The following is a 23,501-nucleotide window of genomic DNA, read 5'->3' on the forward strand; positions in this document are numbered from 1 at the left end:
GTGGGTCACTTGAACTGTGGGTTCAAGTCTGCAGCCATGTTAGTCACTAAGGAGAGTTTATCCACAGATAGCTGGCAATCCTCCTTTAAGACTAAAGGCACAATGCCATGAGCAACAGGATATTTCTAAGGTGTTCAGGGACAAAATAATGAGAAGATTGTCCAATGCCGACTTTTACAGTATCATGTTCCAGGCCTCTGATGCGGTGCTGGAACTCTGAGTCTGAGGGAACTGAATCCATCTTCCCTTTCAGACTGTCTGATTCTAGGAATAGTAGGTGCCATCTATAAATACAGTGACAACAGTTGAAGCTCTTCCTAGACAGCGTCCACTGTACTGGTAAGAGTCTCCAAGCACCTAAGAAAATGACTAACTGGATCCCAGTCTGACCACGTGAGTATTTCTCTCCCATCCCCCAATCCTTCTCAAAATAGTCCTGACGTTCTTGTCAGTACCCGGATTGCAGGGCACCGCAACTTCTTCCCAGTATGATCGAGTATACTCAACAATTTCCTACCCTCTGTTCCCTGTCCTTTTACCCCTTGGTCAACTGGAGTGAGGGACCCTCAGAGACAGGCCTCTGTCTACATTCTGGACCAGTACCAAGGGATGACATGACTATATATTACGTATGTGTATGTATTGAAAAATTTTGAAACAGAAGTTCAATATCAAGTACCCTCATATACATATAGGAGATGCCCATGGAACAAGTATATCTCCATGATAAAACTTTGTAACTAAAAAGAGAAATAAAGAAAATATAAGTTATATAAAGGTAATTTATGATATAGTTAAAGAAAACCACAAATCATTTTTTAAGATATCAGAATGCCTAGAGGGTGAGAAGGACTCTGCAAAGGAAGGAGAGAGAAGGAGAGTGAGCGGGAAGTGGAACGTCAAAGCTGATGAACATTTCGGCTGACACTACACCAAAGGCCGTGCCACGGTCTTAGAAAACCTTAGATAAATGCAGTGCCTCAGCGAGAAAAACTTCAGTCTCGTCAGTCTCTGAAGTGAATTTAAAGTAATTTAATTATGAAAATGCAGAGAGAAATGAATGGGTATGGAGGCTTTAGTACAATTACAGTTAAATCAGGTAAGAAAGGCTGAGAAGACGGAAACATTAAAACCTTACTCTGTCAGTTCCTTTTCTAATGCGTCGCTTCTCTTCTGTTCTTGATCCAAAGTATATTCCAGGGACTCTTTCAACTCCGTAAGCTTCTTCAGTTTTTCCTGATCCTCTTCAGACTTTGAAAAAAATTTTAAAGAAAATAATTTTTATTTTTACTTTGTTAAAAGAATGGTTTCTCTTGTATGACTATTGAGGGTGTTAAGTGTGTGGATGCCTGTGAGTTGTATAAATGTGTATGTGAGTCTGTGTGTCTCTGTATGTGCATGTGTGAATCCGAGTGTTTGTGTGTGTGCACGTGTGTCCATGCATGTGCGTGTGTACAGGTGAATGCGTGTGTACATGTGTCAGAGGAATGCTTTCAGGAGTCCGTGCTCTCCTTTCGGCACACAGGTTCCTGGGATCAAGTTTAGGTTGGTTTGGTGGTAAGAGCTTTTATCTGCCCGACCCATCATGCCAGCATTTGGGCTTTGTTCGTTTGGTTTGGTTTGGCTTTACTTTGCTGTAAGTTTTTCAGAGAGATCAATTGTTACCTGAGCCTTGCTTGGAAATGACTATGCAGCCTAAGTGGCCCTAACTTTTAGCCATTCTCTGCCTTCAATTCCGAATTCTTATCATTTTCTTAGAATGCTACAGGAAATCTGCCATCACTTTGGAATAAGCGTACAAGTTTGAAGCACTTGCTTGCTGCCAATCCTGACCAATTAAGTTTGATTCCTGGATCCCACGACGGAAGGCGACAACCTGTGTTGTCTTCTGTTTCCCTCCACATCCAGGACAAGGCATGTGCATGTCTCTCCTTCCATCAAAGGAGATCAATAAAGGAAGGAGAGCAGGGCACGGTGCTTCAATTTCAGCACTCGCAAGGCAGAGGTAGACAGATCTCTGTGAGTCCGAGGCCAGCCTGGTGTACATTTTGAGTTCTAGGACAACTAGAGCTATGTAGTGAAACCCTGTCTCAAAAGACCAAGCCAAAATGAGACACAAATCATAAATTTAGATTTGTATTCTTTTTTTTTTTTTAACTTTTTTTTTCTTTTTTTTCCAGAGCTGGGGACCGATAGATTTGTATTCTTAATACATTCCTCTAAGACTCGTACAGCTGGCCATCTTCCGCCAGTCTCACAGACTCAACAGCAGGGCGTCTTGTTAGAACTGTGTTGCCCACACAGAGCGCAGTGAACTCTGGTGGCTTAGGTCAGCAGTGAGAACAGCTCTGTGACTGGTGTCCAATGTGTCTCGTGACCTTTTCTAGTGTTAGCTAGTTTCTCTTTTTCTTTTTAATTCAAAGTAGAAAACATAGTTCCCTAGGGAAGAACACTTGTATCTCGGTCTGTTATCTATTCTGGATGAATAAAAACTCTTAAGTAATTCATTCTCCAAATCTCAATGACAGGCTTTGATTACTAGAAAAGTTGAGAAGTCTAGATCAAATAACTTAAATTTCTTAGAATTTAAAGATTTAATGTAAAGCTCTTGTGGGGCAATGTTGTCTGACATCCATAGCAATGTTACGTCTCTTTACCCAGAAACAGAGCTAACTCACAGGTCCACCAGTGCACAGATCATAAACAGGATGTGGTGTGTATACAGCACTTTTATTGAAACGCTTTTATCGAAATGTTAGGGCTGAAATCATTAATTTATGAACTCAGCCAACTTCTTTGCAGAATGGATTTACACTGTGAGGAACAAGCAGTGTGAACAGAAACAACACCAAGACTTTGTAATCTGCCCTCCATGCTCCCACAGCACCACTGCAGAGGACTGCCCACTGTGCTCCCACAGCACCACTGCAGAGGACTGCCCACTGTGCTCCCACAGCACCACTGCAGAGGACTGCCCACTGTGTTCCCACAGCACCACTGCAGAGGACTGCCCACTGTGTTCCCACAGCACCACTGCAGAGGACTGCCCACTGTGCTCCCACAGCACCACTGCAGAGGACTGCCCACTGTGTTCCCACAGCACCACTGCAGAGGACTGCCCACTGTGTTCCCACAGCACCACTGCAGAGGACTGCCCACTGTGTTCCCACAGAGCAGAGACCCTCCCTCTCAGCATGAAAGAATCCAGGACGAGGACCACTTACCAAATTCCCATTTGACAGGTTTTCCTGAAGTTGTTCAATTTCCTCTGATTGCGTTTTTATTGTAATTTTGAACTTGGAATTTTCAAGTTCAAGCCTAAAATTGTATTTTAAAAGAATTAAATTTATAAAGCAATTTTAAAAATATCACATAATTTCTGAAAGTCAACAGCCACTTAATAAATTCTTAAAAGTCTGAGAAGCAGATGACTTGGTGACTATAATTTCTCTAGCTATGCTCTGTGGGTTAGGAATGGAGCCCACACCTTCACACACAGGCTAACCCCTAACTACATCCTGTTTTAAAAGTGTGCACTTCAAGAAACCTAGAGGTGGAACAGTGCCCTGGCTTCAGAGGCCCTGCTTCCACAGCTGACACAATACACTGCTCATTTGTTTATGAACACTGGAGTCACTGCTTAAACTGTACTTTTGTAGGTGGTCCTGCATCTTCTCAGCGCGCTGAACAGCCTCTCTGTGTTGGTCCTGCGCCTCTTGCAGCTGGAATAAAGAATAAAACAAGCCTTTACCGAGACGCTTTTCTAAGTCTGCACACAGGATTCCAGGAACAGGGATACCGTGATCTGTGCTGTTCACACGTTTGTCTCTGGAGTGGAGGCTGATTTAACTGAGTTGTTGCAACAGGGATCTTGTGCTCTCAGAAACCAAGCTGTTACCCAGCCCTTCACAGAAAAGTTTCCTGACGTCTGCTATGACCGACAGCCCCATTTATAAATCTGTCTACGAGTGCCTGGGTAGCTCGGCAAGCCGAGCAGGGAAGCCTAACTATCTAACCAGATATGCAAACCAACAACTCTGGTGAAACCAAGAAAAATTTCTTTTCTTTTCTTTTCTTTTCTTTTCTTTTCTTTTCTTTTCTTTTCTTTTCTTTTCTTTCCTTCCTTCCTTCCTTCCTTCCTTCCTTCCTTCCTTCCTTCCTTCCTTTCTTTTGACAGAGGCCTGGCTCTCTTAGAACTTGCTCTGTAGATTAGTCTGGCCTCAAACTTAGAGATATGTATGTCTGCCCCTGCCCATGCCCTCCTTAGTACTGGGATTAAAGGCATGTGCCACCACTGCCTGGCAGGAATTTCCAATACCAACTTGTTATCTGTGACTTTAAAAATTCTTATGCATAAGTGATATCTATCTATATTATCTATAAGTCATCATAGCTCTGCAGTTATGATGGACATAACACTTTAATGATGGCTGGCTGCCTTATGACCGTTTCAGTGAAGGTATATCTACATGGAGGCCAGAATGCCTGGGTCCAAACTCCTCCTCCTCCCACTTGCTGGATGTATAGAGTCTAAGCAAATAAACTTTCTGTACCTTAGTGTCTCCATCTGTGAAATGGACATGTGAGACGATGAACTGGGGGATATAAAGAACCTGAAGCATGTGTGGCAGTGAGTGAGACTGGGCGGTGCTATGGCAACTGCAGACGAGGTCCTCTATGCAAATGGCTTATGTAGCTGACTATGGCAGGAAATGGGGAGACTGAAGCCCAAACTATATTCCTAGGACTTCTGCAGCTTTTGGAAATCTCTCTGGCCACCGGTAGCTCTGTCTATGAGCTCAGTTTGCAGCTTCGTTTTTCTCCACACTACTCAGCTGGCGAGGTCACACAGTGCAGTAAACTGTGTTTCTAGGTGTAAGCGGCAAATGGTATGATGACCAGAGGCTGAAGACACGGGGCTCTGTGGATAAACTGAGGTCCTTAAAGCAATACACTCGCCACAGTGTGCTGGGTGGCTTTAGCCAGGCCTCTCATTGGACATGAAGGGTTTGCAGTATGAGTATCAGAAAAGCTGCAGACGGAGTTTCATAGTCGACCACCTCCCACGGCCTTATAGATCCCAACTCTGGCCACATAACGAAAGAAGGCAAACGGTGAGAAAAAAATGTTCGGCAGAACATTTCTCCTCCATTAGATTATGTGCCTTCCGTTTCATATGCGATTCCTTAAAATGTATTTGGAGAAGAGCCTTACTACAGGGTCAGGTACAGAATTCAGTTGGTGAAGAACTTGCCTGATACACATGAAGCCCTGGGTTTGAACCTCCGCAAGACATAAATAAGCCTATAACTAATATTTGGGAGGTAGAGGCAGGGGTTGGGGATTTAGCTCAGTGGTAGATCGCTTGCCTAGCAAGTGCAAGGCCCTAGGTTTGGTCCTCAGGTCTGGGGTGGGGATGGGAATTCAAAGCCATCCTCAGCTATATTACAGTTTGAAGCCATCCTAGGATACATCAGACCATATTTAAAAAAAAAAAAAGTCTTATCCCCTTAAGGTCTCAAAAGAAGTAATTACCAGCAAGGTACAAAGCACCTAATTGTAGTCTAACACCAATTGAGCAAAAACCTTTTCAACTTATTCAAGGTATGTGGATGCCAGACATCATTCACCGCTGAAGTAAATTTATATCCCAATGAGATTACTTCTCATACAAATAACAACCAGAGAAGCAAAACCATTCACGGAAAAATCAGGATGCTAAGAGTGAGGTATAGTTAGGAATGCTTCATGAAAACGTTAATTGTGAGACAGTTCTGGATGAACGAGGTAAAAATGAATAAAACCCAAGAAGCCTGAACTCTCGGCACGAGCAAAGACATGCAGCTAGCACAGGGGGCTTAGGCAATGAAGGCAACAGAACCCCACTGCAGGCAAACGCACCACGGGAACGGTAGAGTGCCCTGTGAACGAGAGTGCACGGGCAGCATTAACAACAGCCGAGAAGTAAGTGGCCCAACACCCACGCACTGGCGAAGGCAGAAGAGCAATGTCCTGTTAGGGCGATGGGAGGGGACCAAGGACTGACAACAACATGTGGAAAGAACAGAGCCGTTCAAAAGGAGTGAATAATGTATGATAGAAAATGTTCACAAAACAGAAATTATATATAGATATTAAAAGGACTGTAGGTCTGGGGAGGACGAGGGGTGACAACTGAGAGGCACAGGACTTATTCACTACGATGACAAGGTTCTGTGACGATGACTACGTATCTATAACGCTCTGCCATGGATGTGGACTTTTCACTGTAAATGGTGAGCTGTGCACTATGTTCATGATAACTCAATACTGGTGTTACACTTAGCAAGCCGGGCTTACTGGGGCCGGCTTACAACCCCAGCAAGAGGAGGAGGAGGCAGGAGGATGGCTGCAAACTACAGGACAGCCTGCTCCATGCAGTTACTTCTAGACCAGTTTGGAGCTGCAGATTCTAAACCAAACACAGATGGTTGAATCCAGACCCTGTTTTCATTTTGGTTTAGATATGCGTGCTATATCTGATCTGAATATTTCCATATGGTTATTTTTCTAAATCAAAGTAATGCTTATCTTTGGAGACAGGTTTTTAATTATCCTAAAACATTTGCTCTTGGTTTATTTCTGGTTATTGGGCATGAGGACTCAAACGTTCGACGCGGACACTGCACCTGAGCACCCCAGTCCCTTTAAAACTTTTTTCAGGCCAGCCCCAAACTCAGTTTTCCAAACAGCTGACATTACGGGTATGCTAACGCACCTGGCTAACGACTGCATTTTTGAGCAACTTTGGCCTTTCTGTACCAGCTATGTTGAAATTCATTAAATAAGTTTCAAAGATACTGTATCCACCCCCGAAAGTGGGGGTAAAGAGCAGGCAGATTTTTCCGGAACATTCCACAAGCAGCATCTCTGAGTTTAACCCACTTTATCTCAATTGGAATAGAAATCTCTCTGAGGAATTACATATGGTTCTCAATTTGCATAAGGATAAATATCTTAAAGAAAGACAAGAAATTTTAAGAAAAAAAAAATGGGGCCGGTGAGAGGGCTGTGGAGATTGGAGGTGTCTGTGGCCAAAGGCGATATAAGCCAGACCTGTAGAGATCATGTGATGGAATATGAGGACAGACCCCACAAGCTGTCCTCTGCCCTCCCCTGGAATGAGGCCACATGCTTGGCCTGTTCCTTCACAAGAAGTAAATGCATTTGTGTTTAAGTCAAAGAAAAAAAAAGGTAGAATAAGAGTGGAGTTTAAGAAATAAGTTCATTGTAAAGGTAATGGCAGATTACATGAAAACCTAAAGGGAGGTGGCCTGCTTTAGTCATCCTGAGCAGCGGGCATACCAAACTCATACGCACCTGACTTCTGAGCTGACTTAAGTTCTTCTTTAAGTCTCTGGCCTCTTCTTCTAGACTGCTGCGGTAACGGGAGGAAACCTCTAGCGAAGCCTCTGACATGGACTGCTTTTTTAGGGTATCTGCCAGTTCTTGCTGAAGTTGCCTCACAGCTACCTGATGAGACATTTGTTACTAATTTTATAAAACACATCACAGCATATATTAACACCATTTATTTCCTCCACACAGTCTGAGGAGTATCACTGCATATAGTAGTGTGTGTCGGTGGGGCTGGCAGGGATGAATTCTACATCGTGAAACTAATTTATAGACATTATTTTTAGTGTACTCATATCTAAAAACTTTACCTCTTAATTGACAAGTAGAATATGAAGCCCATGTACACACTGTTTTGATACATGTACACATTATCATGTGCTTAAATCAAGTTAGACACAGTTATGGCTTCAAACACTGACCATTTCTTTATGGTGAAATTCTTCCTTCTGGATCTTTAAAATACACAGTATATTACTGTTCAGTGGCTTCATGTTTCCTGCTTGTCACTGTAACTGACCTACTGACCTACTGCCCTACTGACTCCCTGCCTCCTGTCACATCTTCCCCTCGTCTCACCCCCAGCTCCAAGAACCACTACTGTACTTTGGAGCTTTTAAGAAGTCAGTTTATTAAGGTTCTCACTATAAGGAAGATCACGAGGTCCTCGTGCTTCTGTGCCTGGTTTCAGTTACTGTCCTTTGGTCAAGCACCAAAGAATTCTGCCCAGCTTTGGGCAGAGCCCATAGATTATTTTTTATATTTAGCTAGAATTAACACTTAGTATTAACAAACAGAATTTCCCTTTTGGCATGTTTTAAAATATTTATCTTTCTTGGGGTTGGAGAGATGGCTCAGTGGTTAAGAGCAATGACTGCTTTTTCAGAGAATCTGGGTTCGATTCCTAGCACCCACGTGGCAGTTCATGCCCATGTGTAACTCCCATTCCAAGGGATCTGATGCCTTTGCCTGGCCTCTGCAGACATTAGGCATGTACATGGTGCACAGACATACACCCAGGAGCACACCCAGACACATGAGATAAACAAAAGCTTTATACCTTTATACTATGCCTCTCTTTTCTGACACTTACTTCTCTTTCTGCTTTCTCATTCTCGTACTGACACATTCTTTCTTTCAGATGGCTGCACTCGATGATTAACTCCTGATTTCTGTCTTCCAGCCTTAGGCTGTGCTTCTGACTCTCGGCTTGGACTCTGTTGAGCATCTCCTGGAACTGGTCTTGGATGCTCACTATCGTCCTGTCTTTGCTCTCGGCCTTGTTGGCGGCATCGTCCAGCTGCTGCCGGAGCAGCGTGTTCTCACTCTGCAGCTGAGCCAGCCTCTCCTCTATGGACTCCTGCTTTCCCATGTATTTATTCACCTTCCCTTGCTCGTCCTGAAACATGTGCTCCACCTCCTTCATCTGGCTCTGCGTCTGGCTGAGGTCTCTCTGCACACACTTCAAAGCGAGCGTCTTCTCTCTGAGCTCACCCTGTGTGTGATGAAACTCGGTTTCGAGGCTATTCAACTTTCTTTCAGTTTTAGAAAGCTGTTGGGAGAGGACCTCGTTGTTATCCCTGAGGTTAGACATATCAAAATTCATCTTGTCCTTCAAACGAAACCACTCATCTTTTGCTCTCTGGAAAGCAGTTTCTAGGTCTCTTTTTGCTGTCTGGATTTCAGCGTGCTCATGCAGTGCAGAAGCCAGTCTAGACCGGAATGACTCGACGTCAGTCTCCAGTCGCTCCTTGCTTTGTTTCTCGTTGTCCAGCCTGGAACTCAGCATCGCGTTCTCAGTTTTAAGATTGTTAAGCTGTCCACTGTACTGGAATATTGTTTTTGTAAACGTTTCTTCATTCAGCTTTATCATCCTTTGAAGGTTATCATTTTTCTCATTTGCAATCTTAATATCCTCAAGATACTTCCTTTCCTTCTCCAGGTTATGGTTTTTTATTGTGTCCATTTCCAGTTTTAACATGGCAACTTCATCCTGCAGCCTCTGGTTTTTATGCAATAGATCTTTTTCTTTTTCATGACTAAGAGAAGCCTACGTAAGCAAAGAGACACTTAACTAGCAGTCTATGAAATGTCACAGTCTCGCACAGAATCTAAGGACAGTGTGCAAAGTTCTTCAACCTAAGTGTTGAAACATATATAACAACTAGAAAAATAAACTAATTTCTGAGCTTATAAAAATATAATTCCTAAAAGTTCACACACATAATCGAAGACAATGACTTTATGAAATTGAGAGAGAAATACTATTTAAGAAACTTAGCACTGGGGGTTGGGGATTTAGCTCAGTGGTAGAGCGCTTGCCTAGATAGCGCAAGGCCCTGGGTTCGGTCCCCAGCTCTGAAAAAAAGAAAAAAGAAAAAAAAAAAAAAGAAACTTAGCACTGGAAAAGCCTTTCTCTAAACTACAACGGGCTTCAGGCACCAAGTCCAAGATTACCAAATCTGTTCACATTTCACATCAGGAGCTGGCTTCATGCCAGTGGGGACCAGAGCACAGTTCCCAGCACCCGTGTAAGTACTGGGATGAGTGGCAGTCCACCTGCAACCCCAGCACTAGGGAAGCCAAGATGGGAGATCCCCGGGGCAAGCTGGCTCAGTGGACTAGCCAAGTAGGTTCAGAGAGAGCCCCTGTATCAATATGTCGAGTGCAGAGAGACTGAAAGGACACCTACCATCAACCTCTACATGTATGCACACATGTGCTCAGAAACAATTGTGAACATACAAACATACCACACACACATATGCAGAAAAAAAATCAGGCTTATACTTTAGTGTAAATAATCAGTCTGCATTAAGACCCTTAGTTCTGTCAATGACTAATGTCAGGAGGAATTTTCTGAAGCTCTTTTAGTTCTTTTTATCCAGAAGGACTATTCTAACACTATTTGTAGTCTGTCACTGAAACCCCATTTACTGATAAATGCTAAGAATAAGCACTAGATAAATCAGGATGTCACTTGTCACTGCACATGTGAGTGAACTCTTGTCACCACCACCATGGAAAGAGAGATTAAACTGTAACAAGCTACAGAAGTCCCCAGTCCCCTTACCGTGCGGCTGGCACTCCCTCCCGAAGGCACTTACTCCCTTATGTTACTTCAGACATAGGAAACCTGCCAGAACAGGTTTCTTATGTATGCTCACACATGGCTCAGAAACCCTCTGTTTTCTGTGCTCCGTAAGGCTGGCTCTGGAATGCGTAAGTACATGAACGCCCGCATCTGTTGGAAACTGGAAGGAAGTACCTCGGAAGTCATCTTCTTCTGCTCCATTTCTATCTCCTTTTGCTTGCAGAGGTGATTAGCAAGAATCCCATCCTGCAACATTCTGGCATTCTGTTCTCGGGAAAGCTGCCGCTGAGTCTCATTCCGTTCCTCTAATACCTGGAGGCACAGCGATGAAGTCTTCAGTCTCGTACTTCTGTGCCTGTTGCAGACATGGTCTCTAAAAGCTTATTTAGGGCCAGGCCATTACGAACAAACTGGAGGCAGCCAAAGAAAACACGAGGAAGCCACACAAAACACTCAGACTTGTGCTGCCTATTATAGTTAAATTGCTTAAGAAGCAATTCCTACGGGTGGAAAATACATTGTAAACTACAGTTTATTACAGATATTTAACTGGTTTTACCAGTTTCAAAGCCAGCTTTTATTTTTAAGAGTGCTAAACCCTTTACTTTCCAGATTAAACACCTTCCATCACTTCACTTTGAAAAGATGTATGTAGTACCCATTTTTTCCCAAAAGGCACAATAAATAATATCGGCTATGTTAAGATTTATTCTCAGCACCAGGCGCTGTAGGTCAACAATGGGCTGCATATCAATTACATCAACTAGTGATAAAGCTGACGTCTGATATGCCATGACGTTCGCATAATAAGGAAACCGACATATCTCAAGTAGCACACGGAGATAAATCCGTGTGTGCACGTGTATAACCACACTTACATACTTACAGTGGCATTAAAACACAATGAGTAAAGGTAGGAAAGACGTTTTTCCTGGAGCTTGGCTTACCTGGTTGAGGTGACTTCTCACTGTCTTCAGCTCCATCTCCAGGCTTCTGAGGGAGACTTCAAGCTGCTGTCTGGCTTCCACCTCGCCCTGATACTGCTCTCCTTTCCTTCTAAGCTGCTCCACCATCCTCTCGGAAAGCTGATCCGCACTTCTCCTCTTCTCTTCCTCTTGTTTCAGTGCAAATCTGAAGTTAAACGTGCATACCTTAAAGTTAACTTGTTTGTACAAAACAAAGATCACCTTGTGACCCGGACTTCAAGATGGCGATGTACTGTCCTAATAAAACTTCTGTCATTACATAATTTTTTCTGCTTTATGATTCATGAGCTTAATTTCTTACTTTAATCCTTTCTAAAGCCTGTATGCTCTTGATGATAATAAGGATGAATAAAACCTTTAATTAGCAAGTTTCTAGAAGTCTGGTGAATATTACTGAAAAGGAATTCTGAACTCATTCAGAAAAGTTATAAGTTGAAAATGATCTTTTGTAGGGAGGCAGCTCAATGGCTAGAGCACTGGCCGTTCTTCCATGATTCCAGTTCAGTTCCAAGCATCTACACGGTAGTTCCCAGCCACCTACAGCAACACTTCTAAAGGACTCAATGCTCCTCTCCGGCCTTTGCAGGCAATGCCCACATGTAGTGCACAGACATACATGTGGACAAAACTCCCAAACTCACAAAGTTTTTTTAAAAGGAAATTATCTTTTTACACAGTTGTATTTACTTCCTAATCAAAATAGACAATTTAAACTTAATCGTTTAAAAGGTATTAGTTACAAAGATTATACTGTGCATCAGAAGTAAAACTGATGAAACATTTCAGGCCTCCCTAAAGCACTCCATCTTAAGATGGTGCCCTCTAATGTCCTATACAACATGCACACCACAGCTTTAGTGAAGTTAAAAAAAAAAATCCAAGTTAATAAGAAACAAAAATGGCTGGTTTTCTTCTATCCATAGGATAATCAGGACATACTTTCAAAATCTTTATTCCATCAACTGGAAAATTATAATGTATGTGATATACCAAAGTTAAACCAAAAAGAGATTTAAAAATGTAAACAGATCCCCCGCAAACAATGAAACCAAAACAACAATAAAACCAGGTCCAGATAAATCCACTGCAGAACTCTACCACAGCTTTATAGAACTAAAACTGATTCTATAACAAAGAAAATGAAAATAAATTAAGTAATTTTTCTTTAAAAGGAAATTCTCTTTATGAAGCTGGCACTGCACTAATACCCAAATCAGATAAAGAAACAACAACAAAGGAAATGTATCCATCAATCTACCTGACTGATACAGATGCTAATTCTCATTAAGATATGCTGATCAAATTCAAAAACACATCCAAAAGATCATCCACCACGATTTAGTTGGCTTCATCCCAGAGATTTAAGGATGGCTCAACAGGTGTAAATCAGGAAGTGCAGCCCACCACACGATCACCTCCTTATCTGCAGAACAGGCTGCTGAAAGGCTCTAACATCCCTTCAAGATAAAAGTTCTAGAGAACTAGGAACACAGAGGATATATCTCAGCATATAAAGGCACATCAACCCCACAACTCACATGTGAAACAGGGAAAGCTGAAGTTCCCCACTAAAATCAGGAAGAAGACAAAGACGTCACCCTCTCCATAGAGACTCAATATAGTGCTTGAACTCTTTCTAGAACAACTTACTAAAGGAAGAAAATGGACTACGAATGGCAAAGGAAGGACTTACAGAACACATTCTCATCACAAAACACTCTAAAAGACTGCACAGGAAACTCCAACAGCCCTAACTCCTCATCACAGTAGCAAGGTGCAGAAGTAACACACAAAACCAGGCCCTTCTTACACAACAACGGTAAACCTACCATGAAAGAAGTCAGAGAAACATCTTACTCACGAGACTAAGACCGAAAGATCTGTACAATGAACATGGGGAGATCTTGAAGAAAGAAACTCACCAAGATCACCAGACAGTGGAAAGACCACCTCCGCACACGACTCGGTAGGGTTAATATCAGAAATGACCACCTTACCCAAAGCAATCTAGATTCACTGTGACCTCTCTAAATTCCAACGCGATTCCTAGAAGTTGGGGAAAAAATCTTAACACTCACACAGGAACACGAAAGGTCAGCCGGGTAGCCAAACCATCCTCTAACACTAAACACAATCCTGGGGGTATACCTTCTTGCTTTCAAGTCACACTAGAGAGCCACAGTAGACACTGATCCATGGGATAGACGGAGGACACAGATACAAGCCCACACTCCTGTAGCTACCCAGTTCTTTCCAAAGGAGTTAAAAATAAACAATGGAGAAATAACGGCATCGTCTGCAAATGGTGCTAGTCAGACTGGATATCTACATGCAGAACAACTAGACTCTTCTGTCACCCTACACATACGCGATTCCAAGTGGATCAAGAGCCTCAACACGAATCTGGATCCGACACTGAATTAGACAGAAGTACGTGCCCTCTGATGTGGTCCAATGGGCACTCTAGTGGTTGTGGCCCTCGATCAGTGGGAGGGTGTTCTGGGCAGAAGCTGAGTGAGACAGCAGGGTTATCATGGCTGGAGTAGCAGAGATGTGGGGAACTGGAAGCTGCTTCGGGAAGGTTCTGATGCGCAGTGGGCTGATTCCTCTCATCTTGGGGGTTGATGAGCACATGTCATGATGACAGGGTTAAGTCATCAGGGACCTTAAGCAAGTTGCTATGGGAAATATTTTCTGTGGTGTGGACAGATGCTCTTTGTGGGTCTTCAGATGGTAAGATTGAAACAGAGCCGAAGGAGGAGGTAGGGCTTTACATCCAGAGAAAGCAGGCACTCAGCCTCAGATGCAGATGGGGTGCCAAAGAACAAGAGGAGAGGGGACTCTTGTGCAAGCAAGAGCTGCAAAGGGGTCCTGGGATGGCCCCCTCTGAGTGTCAGAGGGCACAGAGTGCAATCTTCCTGCAGAGCAAGCAGGAAGCATATGTATATTTCTAGTTATGGAGGTAGAATGCTCAGGGTTGGAAGGTTGGGGATCACCCTACCAAATAAGGGGTGAAGTCCTGCATAGCAAGTGGTACGAGCCCTAGGTGGGTTTGGAGAAAAACAGGAAGGAGGGTGAACACTGTGAAGCAGATTAGGACTCCATCTGAACTGGTGTCCCGGGATGTGGGGTTGCGATGCTCTAGCAAGTAAGTGAGTAAGACACAGGTCCTTGATATCAGCGGGGCTGGGGACGCTAGGGGAGGGGGGAAGGTGGCCCTTATTGGCAGCATGTATGGAGGGAGTCCTGGAAGGGGGCAGGCATTTGAGGGAACCGAGGGATGATAAAAGGAGCACCCTTAATAGCAATGTGTGTGGCGGCATGGGTTCCAGAGGTGGGTTGGAGAGGAGGGTTGGGGTACCCAGAGAAGAGGAAGGAAGAGCCTTTCTGCAAACCTATGTGGAGGGGGTTCTGAGAAGGCTGAGTGTCTGGGGTGACCAAAGGAAGAGGAGAGTAAGCCAGTGTTGGCACCTTGTGTGGCAGGCAGGGGAGCGTGTACCTGGGAAGCTGGTGGGGGCTCAGGGTAGCTGTGAGAGGAGGGAAGGCCTTACTAGCAATTTGTGTATCTGGGCCCTGGGGGATTGCAGGGCTCTGTAGGTCATGGGAGAACGTGTTTGGTGATGGTCCTGAGAAGGCAGCAGGGTTTGGGGTAGCTGAGGAAGAGGTTCGACAGGGCAACCCTTGTCCCTGATGCACACTTTGAGTAGCTTTACCTAACGGTTAACATATACTAGCCAGCAGTCTGTCTGCACACCAGCAATAGACTTCCTGAGAAAGAAGCTGGTGGAAAATTCCCACTCACAACAGCTCAAAAACAACATAAAACAGCACATACAACTCAGGAATAAAAGTATTCAAAAGGTGAACGACGTCTACAGTGAAAACCTGAAGACCCTGAATGTGCCAGAGGGTAGAGAGACGCCCCATGCTCATGAGCTGACAGAATTAACTTAGCAAAACTACCAAAAAGTTATCTACAGATTAAACATAGTCCTTGATATCTAGTGACCCATTCCTCCCCCCTCCCTCTGAAACTCCTACGTAAATATTACATAGAAAGCACAAGGTTGCATGATTAGCTCAAGTGTTCACATCATGTACTGAAGAGGTTTTTAGAAATATTTACATAGAAAACAACTTACAACAGTATTCTAATATAAAACATTTTTAAGAAGTTATTTGATCAATAAATACTGAGGGTTTTTATGGCTGCTTTTATATAGCCATTAAAAACTATGATTTGAAAGAATATCTGTTTAATTTTTAGGATAATTCATACCTCAATTCACTACATTACTTGAAAGAGTTTCACATTTCAGAAGACTAAGGAATTTCCTCGGTTATAAGCCTGCACGGCCTAAGTTGACAAAGACCAAAAGTGAAATGCATCTCTGTCTGCAGTGTAATCAATGTGAGCATGGCTTCTGAGCTGTCACTGTGGGGACACGGGCCAGCATGCCCTCTGAGCTGTCACTGTGGGGACACGGGTCAGCATGGCTTCTGAGCTGTCACTGTGGGGACATGGGGACACGGGTTAGCATGGCTTCTGAGCTGTCACTGTGGGGACATGGGCCAGCATGCCTTCTGAGCTGTCACTGTGGGGACATGGGGACATGGGCCAGCATGCCTTCTGAGCTGTCACTGTGGGGACATGGGGACACGGGCCAGCATGCCCTCTGAGCTGTCACTGTGGGGACACAGGTAAGCATGGCTTCTGAGCTGTCACTGTGGGGACACGGGCCAGCATAGCTTCTGAGCTGTCACTGTGGGGACATGGGGACATGGGTCAGCATGGCTTCTGAGCTGTCACTGTGGGGACACGGGCCAGCATGCCTTCTGAGCTGTCACTGTGGGGACACGGGCCAGCATGCCTTCTGAGTTGTCACTGTGGGGACACGGGTCAGCATGCCTTCTGAGCTGTCACAGTGGGGACACGGGTCAGGGGGTAAAGGCACTTGCTCTAAGCCAGACTACTTGAGTTGGATCTCTAGGACCCACATGGTGGAAGGAGACAGACCCTCCCAAGTTAGCGCCCGACTTCCGCACACTTGCCAGGGTGTATACACTTGCATGTAAGTGAGTGTCGGAGAACGTGAAACATGAATTAGTAAAATAAGGAGACAGCACACCTCAGGCTGCAGAGCTCCTGTTCCCACGCGAGCTTCTCATGCTCCAGCCGTGACCTCACTTCTTCCGTCTCTGACACCTCCTTCTGTAGTCCCTTACATTTGCTTTCCACTCTTTTCAGTTTCCCTGTGAGTAGCTCGCAGTGGCTCCTTTTAAGTTCTATTAATCTCTTATAAGAATAAACAGCATCGCGGATTTTCAACAGACTAACAGTATCTGGATGAGGAGACAGAGACATAAAATGACTGCGCATTAGAAGAAGCCTGCATGTTGTGAGTTCACTCACACTGAGCGCCTACAAGGTGGAACCTGTTACACCAGATAACACAGGTGACCACTGCCCTGGCTCAGCTTAAGAGAAACTGGAGCCGAGACGCCATGGGGTTGCTCTTATAAACTGGATAGAACTGGAGATCTTCATGTTAAGCTAAACTCAAACATTCCATGTTAGATTTAGAACAGAAAAACAAAATGCATTTAATGAGCCTCTATTTCAGTCTGCTTTTAGTCAGGATGAGGTAACAACTATGGAGCCACGTTCCCACTTGAAGCAACCCACATGAAGCAGATAAAACAGCTTAAATGACAATTGTCATGACAACCATTGTTAACAGACAAATGAAATTCATGAACATCCCAGGTTGGACTCTCTTACCCCTCACGGATAAAGAACTAAAGTCGAGCTCCCTAGACGTGCTTTGTTGAGGTGATTAAGTCTGCGATCCCAGGACAGACCAGAGAGGAGATAGCAGCACAGACTAAGACCCTGCAGGACTGCAGAGGGTCTAGAACACTCAGCCAAGTGCTGCACAATCCACACAGAGCAAGAAACTACATCAACCAGGATAAGACAGCTGAAAAGATTAGACGAAGTCTCGTCCGCTGCTCCTCTAAGAAGATCCGCTCTGCTCAGTCAGGCTGGACAATACAGTTTACAGGACAATGGACTCAGATCAGAAAGGAGTTCGTGTGAGACACAGTAAAGCAAAAGAAAGACACGGAAATGCTGGACATTAATTAGAGGTGCACTGTGCATTAACGCCAGAAGGATATGCATACTACGCACCCAGCAGAACAGCTCAGATTTAAAGTACCGATATTCAGTGTTTCTGAGGACACAGACTGGATCTCTCCTATCTCGTGGATGGGAAAACAGAATGGGGACATGCTGGAGAACAGCCTGTCAGCTCAACAAGGAAGGCGCGTGGGAGAAATGGAGGATTCTTCATAGATCTGTTAACTGTGCTGATTATGGTAATTAAATATGTGTTTAATACATATGTTGAAACTAACCAAGTTACCCTTTCTGTATCAATATGCCTTGCTGAAACCGTATAAAACAAAACATTCCACTGCAACTTCTAAGACACAGAAAAGGCAGGAGAAAGCTAAAGGACTGGGCAATTTAACCTGGTAGCAAAGGGTTCATGTGATTAGATCTGAGTCTTTACAATTACATAATGACAGTTAAAAGAGAGACTATGTTTGTAGGAGGTGGGTAAACAAGAGAAACAGCTTTCTAGTTTTACAGCATTCCAGGCAGACACCAGGAATCTTAGGGTGATTACTGTTCTGATGAGACAGAAGACCAAAGCAACTTGGGGAAGAATTTGGTTTAGTGTTCCAATGACAGTTCATCACTGAAGGAAATCAGGGCAGGAAGGAAAAAGGAGAGAAACCTGGAAGAAGGAGCTGATGCAGAATCCACGGAGGGAGTGGCTTGCTCAGCATGACTTGCTCAACACAGGACCACAGCCCAGGGTAACACCACTCAATGGGATGGACCCTCTCATTACTTGCTAATTAAGTAAATGTCCTGCAGGTCTGCCTACAACCAGAGCTTATGGTGGCATATGCTGAGTTAAGGCTCCCTCCTCTCTGATGACTATAGCTTGTGTCAAGTTGACACGTGACTAGCCAGCACACCAGATAACGTCACCCGGTGACAGTAAGGCACAGGAGAAAAGCAAGATGAACAAAAAGATTGGACGTGTCGGTCCTGTGAGAGGGACTGCAGTGCCTTGGCTGACGGTGTACACTGAGCAGCTCACAAGCTATGTGGATATAACGAGTATCTGTGACAGGAACAGGGTCCGAGGGACAGTGCTCAGCTAAGTGGCGTATATCACCACACTTCAAAAGGCCTTCCGTTCACACGACGGTCACACCTTTACACTCCAGTCTGAGATGTTCGATTTCACACAAAATGCGCTCGTAGTCAGGGCCCTGGAGCTCATGGTCCTCAGAGGACATTTCAGATGACTCAGTTAAGTTGTCAAGGTTGTCCACAGCAGCTGTCTGCTTGCTGTCCTGTAAGATAAACACTGTTTTAAACTGGTCCCTGATATATACACTATACAGAAAGCAGAAAAGGCACTTTTAGAAGTACTCAACTGTGGTCAAAAGGACACTGCTAACAACCACCACTGTTTCCTTCCTGATAACAAAGTCCTCTGTTTTCACTTTGACTGTTATATCTTTTAACTGACATTTTTAAACATTACCTCATATTTTAAAACAAAATATAGTTTTAAAATTCTTTTTACTTTACCTTGTTATTTTTATTAGATGTTTTCTTTGCAGGCCTAAAATAAAAAAATCATAAAAATCCTTTAAAGTGAATATTATGCAAAACATAAGGAATATATTAAATTAATGACTTTTATACAAAACCCCTATATTTAAAAATTATTTCTTTCACTGATAAAATTCACAGACTATTTAAAATATAATAATTTTCTATGAAGTTTTATAAACAGAGTAAGAGATAAAAATAATTATTACTATCATAAGAAGAAATTGAAAACACACACATATTTCTTTTATTCAGTTAAGGATGACCTTGAGCCTCGACTCCCAGCGCTGGCATCTTTTTTTTTTTTTTTTTTTTTCTTTTCTATTTTTCGGAGCTGGGGACCGAACCCAGGGCCTTGCGCTTGCTAGGCAAGCGCTCTACCACTGAGCTAAATCCCCAACCCCGCAGCGCTGGCATCTTAACTGTGTGCCACCAAGGCCCACAGCGGGCTATTGGTCATCGGATACAGGGTTCTGTGTATCCTTAGGCAAGTTCTCTACGACCTGAGCCATATCCCCAGCCAGAAAGAATTAAACTTAGGTCAGAGTTCTGATGATCACAGAAAAAGGAAAAACACATTACTTGCTTTACTTGATAGAAAAAAAAGATACTATTAAGAAAGTTTTTTACGGGGTTGGGGATTTGGCTCAGTGGTAGAGCACTTGCCTAGGAAGCGCAAGGTCCTGGGTTCGGTCCCCAGCCCCGGAAAAAAAAAAAAAAAAAAGAAAAAAAGAAAGTTTTTTACTTTTCTTTTTAATGTGTGTGTGTGTGTGCATGTTTGTGTGTGAGTACGTGTGCATATGCGTGTACATGTGCATAAATGTGTGTTATAGCATGAGTGAGGAGGTCAGAGAACAATGCGTATGAGCAGTTCCAGGTACCTAGGATGAGGGTCTTAAGCCCACACCCACAGTGACACACCTACTCCAACAAGACCACACCTCCAAATAGTGCCACTTCCTGGGCCACGCATATGCAAACCATGACACCCAGCCAAGCCAAGGGCCTGCTACCCTGTGAAAACAAGCCTATCCATCTCCAAGGTTACACTGACACAGTAGCAAATGAATCTGCACTATTTTTTACTGCTACTTGTAATTATTAATAATATCTGAATCTTGTAAAGATTTTCTAAATAAAACACCTTTGTACTGCCGCGCTTCTGAAGAAAATCTCGTTGTTTTAAGTCAGGGTCTCTCTGTGTAACCCTGGCTTTTCTGGGACCCTCTGTAGACCAGGCTAGCCTAGGTCACAGATCTGCCTGCCTCTGTCTCCAGAGTTGCCGTGCTACCACACCTGGCTCAAAACTGTCAAGTGTTAGTAACTTAGACATACAAACCAAATCTAAGCCGAGACTTCTCTGCTGGATCATCCCTGAAACTACACAGACATTCTGATTTTAAAGAAGACAATTAAACCACACATCTTCAGTCATCACCCACGTTTCTATTATCATTCCCAGCATAAAAATCTGACGAGTATTTTACCTGGATTCACTTTGGTCCGAGTCACTCAGGTGGGAACCATCCTGCATTTGGAGTGAGCCGCCAGTCGGCAAGCCAGCGCTCTCAGTCACAGCCATCATAACAGACTCTTTAGATACCCATTTCTCATTCTCCGTTTTCTCTGCTTCCTTCATAAGCAAGGTAGGACCACTATTAAAAAAAAAACATCTTTTAAAAGACATCTTTTAAAAATAACTACTGACAAAGAATAAAAGAAAAGTGACTTTGGCACAGTTCTGACTGCACTGAGCAAGTGAACAGATCCACAACAGCGCTCGCCAGAGAAGAACTGAGAGAGAAGGAGCAGAGCCTGACTTCTCCTCCGGGAGCCACAGGGAGGCATCACCCCACTGGGCCCTACAGGATTCAGGTTCCTCAGAGACTAAGTGCTGCCAGGTCCTCTGGCTCCTCCAGGATTTTCCAACCCCATCCCTTAAGCTAAGCCTGTTCCTTTCCACCCTCTAAGCGTTCCCACATGGACCCCTCCCCTCCCGACTCCATAGCCACCAACTACACGTCCAACTCCTGAGACCTCCTCCCCCAGCTGCTCACTGGCCAGAGTTTACTCAAGGTAGAGCAATCACACTTGGGGTCACACTAGAAGGCAGGAGAAGGAGCAGCAAGGGAGTGAGGTTGGACAAAGTCTGCTTCTGAAAACAGCAGGCCACTCTCAGACCTGCAGCCATGAATTACACAAAACAAACCAAGCCTCAACACTTACAACCGAACCCTCTCCAAAGCACTGCACATGCTACACCAAAAGAAGAAAGATGAGTTGAGCCAAAGGAAAGAAAGACACAGATTCCTTCAGTGGGGAAGTTCCTGTACAGAAATAAACATAAAAAACCCAGTGTATGCTCCCCAGATTCCTAGCTCCACAGCGATAAACACCACTGAGCGTGACACAGATCATTTAGACGATAAATTGAAAAGAATGGTTATGACCGTGCTCAAACGACTCAGAGGATATGAATATACCCCAAGGGGGGGGTGTGGGATGACGATGACAGAGACCTGAAGAAAATACAGATATTATGGTGGTATGAACATGAATGCACTTTGGGACACCATGAAAAGAACAAACCTTCAAATTATGGGCACCTACAGAAGAAAGACACTACCACAGTGGAGGTGTAAGAAAATTTCCCAAGCCTAGAGAAAGAGATGTCCATCTAAGTATAAGTAGCCTACAGAACTGGATGAAACGAGATCAGAAAACTCCCTGTGGCAAGCTAGAGTCAGAGCATTAAAAACCAAGAATAAAGAAGGCTGAGAGTAGGGTCAAGTCACATAAAAAGGCAGGTCCGACGAATATTTGGCAGAACACTTCTAAAGCCAGAAGGAACTGAAAAGATCTGTTCCGCATTCTGGAAGAGAACATCTATATCCAGCAAAACCAGCTGTTAAGATTGAAGGATGAAGAAAACCTTTTCATGATAGAAAGAAATCAGAGAAATGTGTGATCACGAAGCCAGCTCTATAGAGGATACTAGAATGAACACTTCTACCTGAAGGGAAAGATGAACACACCCAAGAGATCACAGGAAATCTGTAACGCCAGGGGAGTTCAGCAAAACAAGCCTAAGGAAGCAGAACAAATTACCAATACGACGAGAGCGCGGACACCCTCTGACAGCTAACCTTAGTTGCCAGCTTGACCATCTGCGAATACCCGGGACCTGAGCTGTCGGGTACTCCTGCGAGGAATTTCTTAAGAGAATTATCTGAAACAGGAAGGCCTACCCTAAGTCTGGATCAGACATACCTTCTGGTGGCAGCCTACGTGATAGGGGTGGAAGAAAAACTGATTTTTGCCAGCTCGCCCCCACTTACAGGCAAGTCTGTCCTGTTGCTGCAGCCAGAATTAAATCCAACTTCTTCAGGAGTCCAACACAGAATAGACCAAGAGCTCTTCCGAAACCCTCCAGAATTCTAGTGCCAGACCAGGACTGCATAGACATCCAGCCTCATAGGCTGAACAACTACCAGAATCGCAACCTTTTCCTCAGGAGACAGCCATTGCAGGACCACAGCCTGTAAGCCAGTCTAACACAGCCCCTTAACATACGCATTTATTCTCTCAGTTCTGCTCCTTTAAAGAACACTGACTAACGCAATGCCTTCCGGTAGTAACTCTTAATATCAACAGTCTCCATTTCCTAATAAAAAGACACACATGAGCAGACTGAACAGCAATACAGGATCCATCTTTCTACGGACTTCATGGAGCACACCGTCAGTGGCAGACACCGTCTTAAGGAACAAGGATAGAAAAGTTTATTCCAAGTCAATGAAACCAAGAAACAAACAGGCATAGCTACCCTAATGTCTGACAAGATAGACTTCAAAATAAAACTTGTTAGCAAAGGTAAGGAAGGACTCTGCAGTCTCACTAAAGGAACAGTTCACTAAGGGGACCATGATTTTAAGACCATATGCCCCAACCAGAGGTGTGTGCACACATTCTACTGGATCTAAAACCATAAAGTAGCACAGCACAGTTACTGTGAGGGACTTCAGTACCCACCCACTCTTCCCAATACACAGCCTGTCAGCACAAAGCTAAACAGAGAATCGATGGACTTAAATGATTTAATAAATCAAATGGATCTGACAGACAGCTGCAGAACACTCCATACAAATGCTAAAGATACATTCTTCTCAGCACCCCAGGAAATTCTCCCCAAAATTGATCATATATTAGGGCACAAAGCTAACTCTTTCAGCAGCCTTCCCAGCCTCTTGGGGCTCTGGCTCATTTTAATATCCTCTCAGGAGTCCCCAGAATTCCAAATGTAAGCTGTCTTCAGCTGGCAGAA

General features: G+C 44.0%; 1 protein-coding gene across 4 annotated transcripts in view; it reads right to left on the reverse strand.

Moving 5' to 3' along the window:
- Nucleotides 1–23,501, reverse strand: part of Ankrd26 (ankyrin repeat domain containing 26) — a 69,421-nt gene that overhangs the window by 12,031 nt on the left and 33,889 nt on the right. For all 4 annotated transcript variants that reach the window (XM_039108799.2, XM_232319.10, XM_006237217.5 and 1 more), the window contains 11 exons: nt 20,665–20,832; nt 19,154–19,187; nt 18,771–18,912; nt 16,605–16,818; nt 11,437–11,620; nt 10,664–10,801; nt 8,489–9,445; nt 7,360–7,512; nt 3,652–3,722; nt 3,225–3,318; nt 1,139–1,251 (listed from right to left, as the gene is read on the reverse strand). In XM_039108799.2, coding sequence (XP_038964727.1) covers nt 1,139–1,251; nt 3,225–3,318; nt 3,652–3,722; nt 7,360–7,512; nt 8,489–9,445; nt 10,664–10,801; nt 11,437–11,620; nt 16,605–16,818; nt 18,771–18,912; nt 19,154–19,187; nt 20,665–20,832 — 2,268 coding nt within the window. The remainder of the gene's footprint in view (nt 1–1,138; nt 1,252–3,224; nt 3,319–3,651; nt 3,723–7,359; nt 7,513–8,488; nt 9,446–10,663; nt 10,802–11,436; nt 11,621–16,604; nt 16,819–18,770; nt 18,913–19,153; nt 19,188–20,664; nt 20,833–23,501) is intronic.

The sequence above is a fragment of the Rattus norvegicus genome, chromosome 4 (assembly GCF_036323735.1).
Source record: "Rattus norvegicus strain BN/NHsdMcwi chromosome 4, GRCr8, whole genome shotgun sequence".
NCBI classification, from domain to species: Eukaryota; Metazoa; Chordata; class Mammalia; order Rodentia; family Muridae; genus Rattus; species Rattus norvegicus.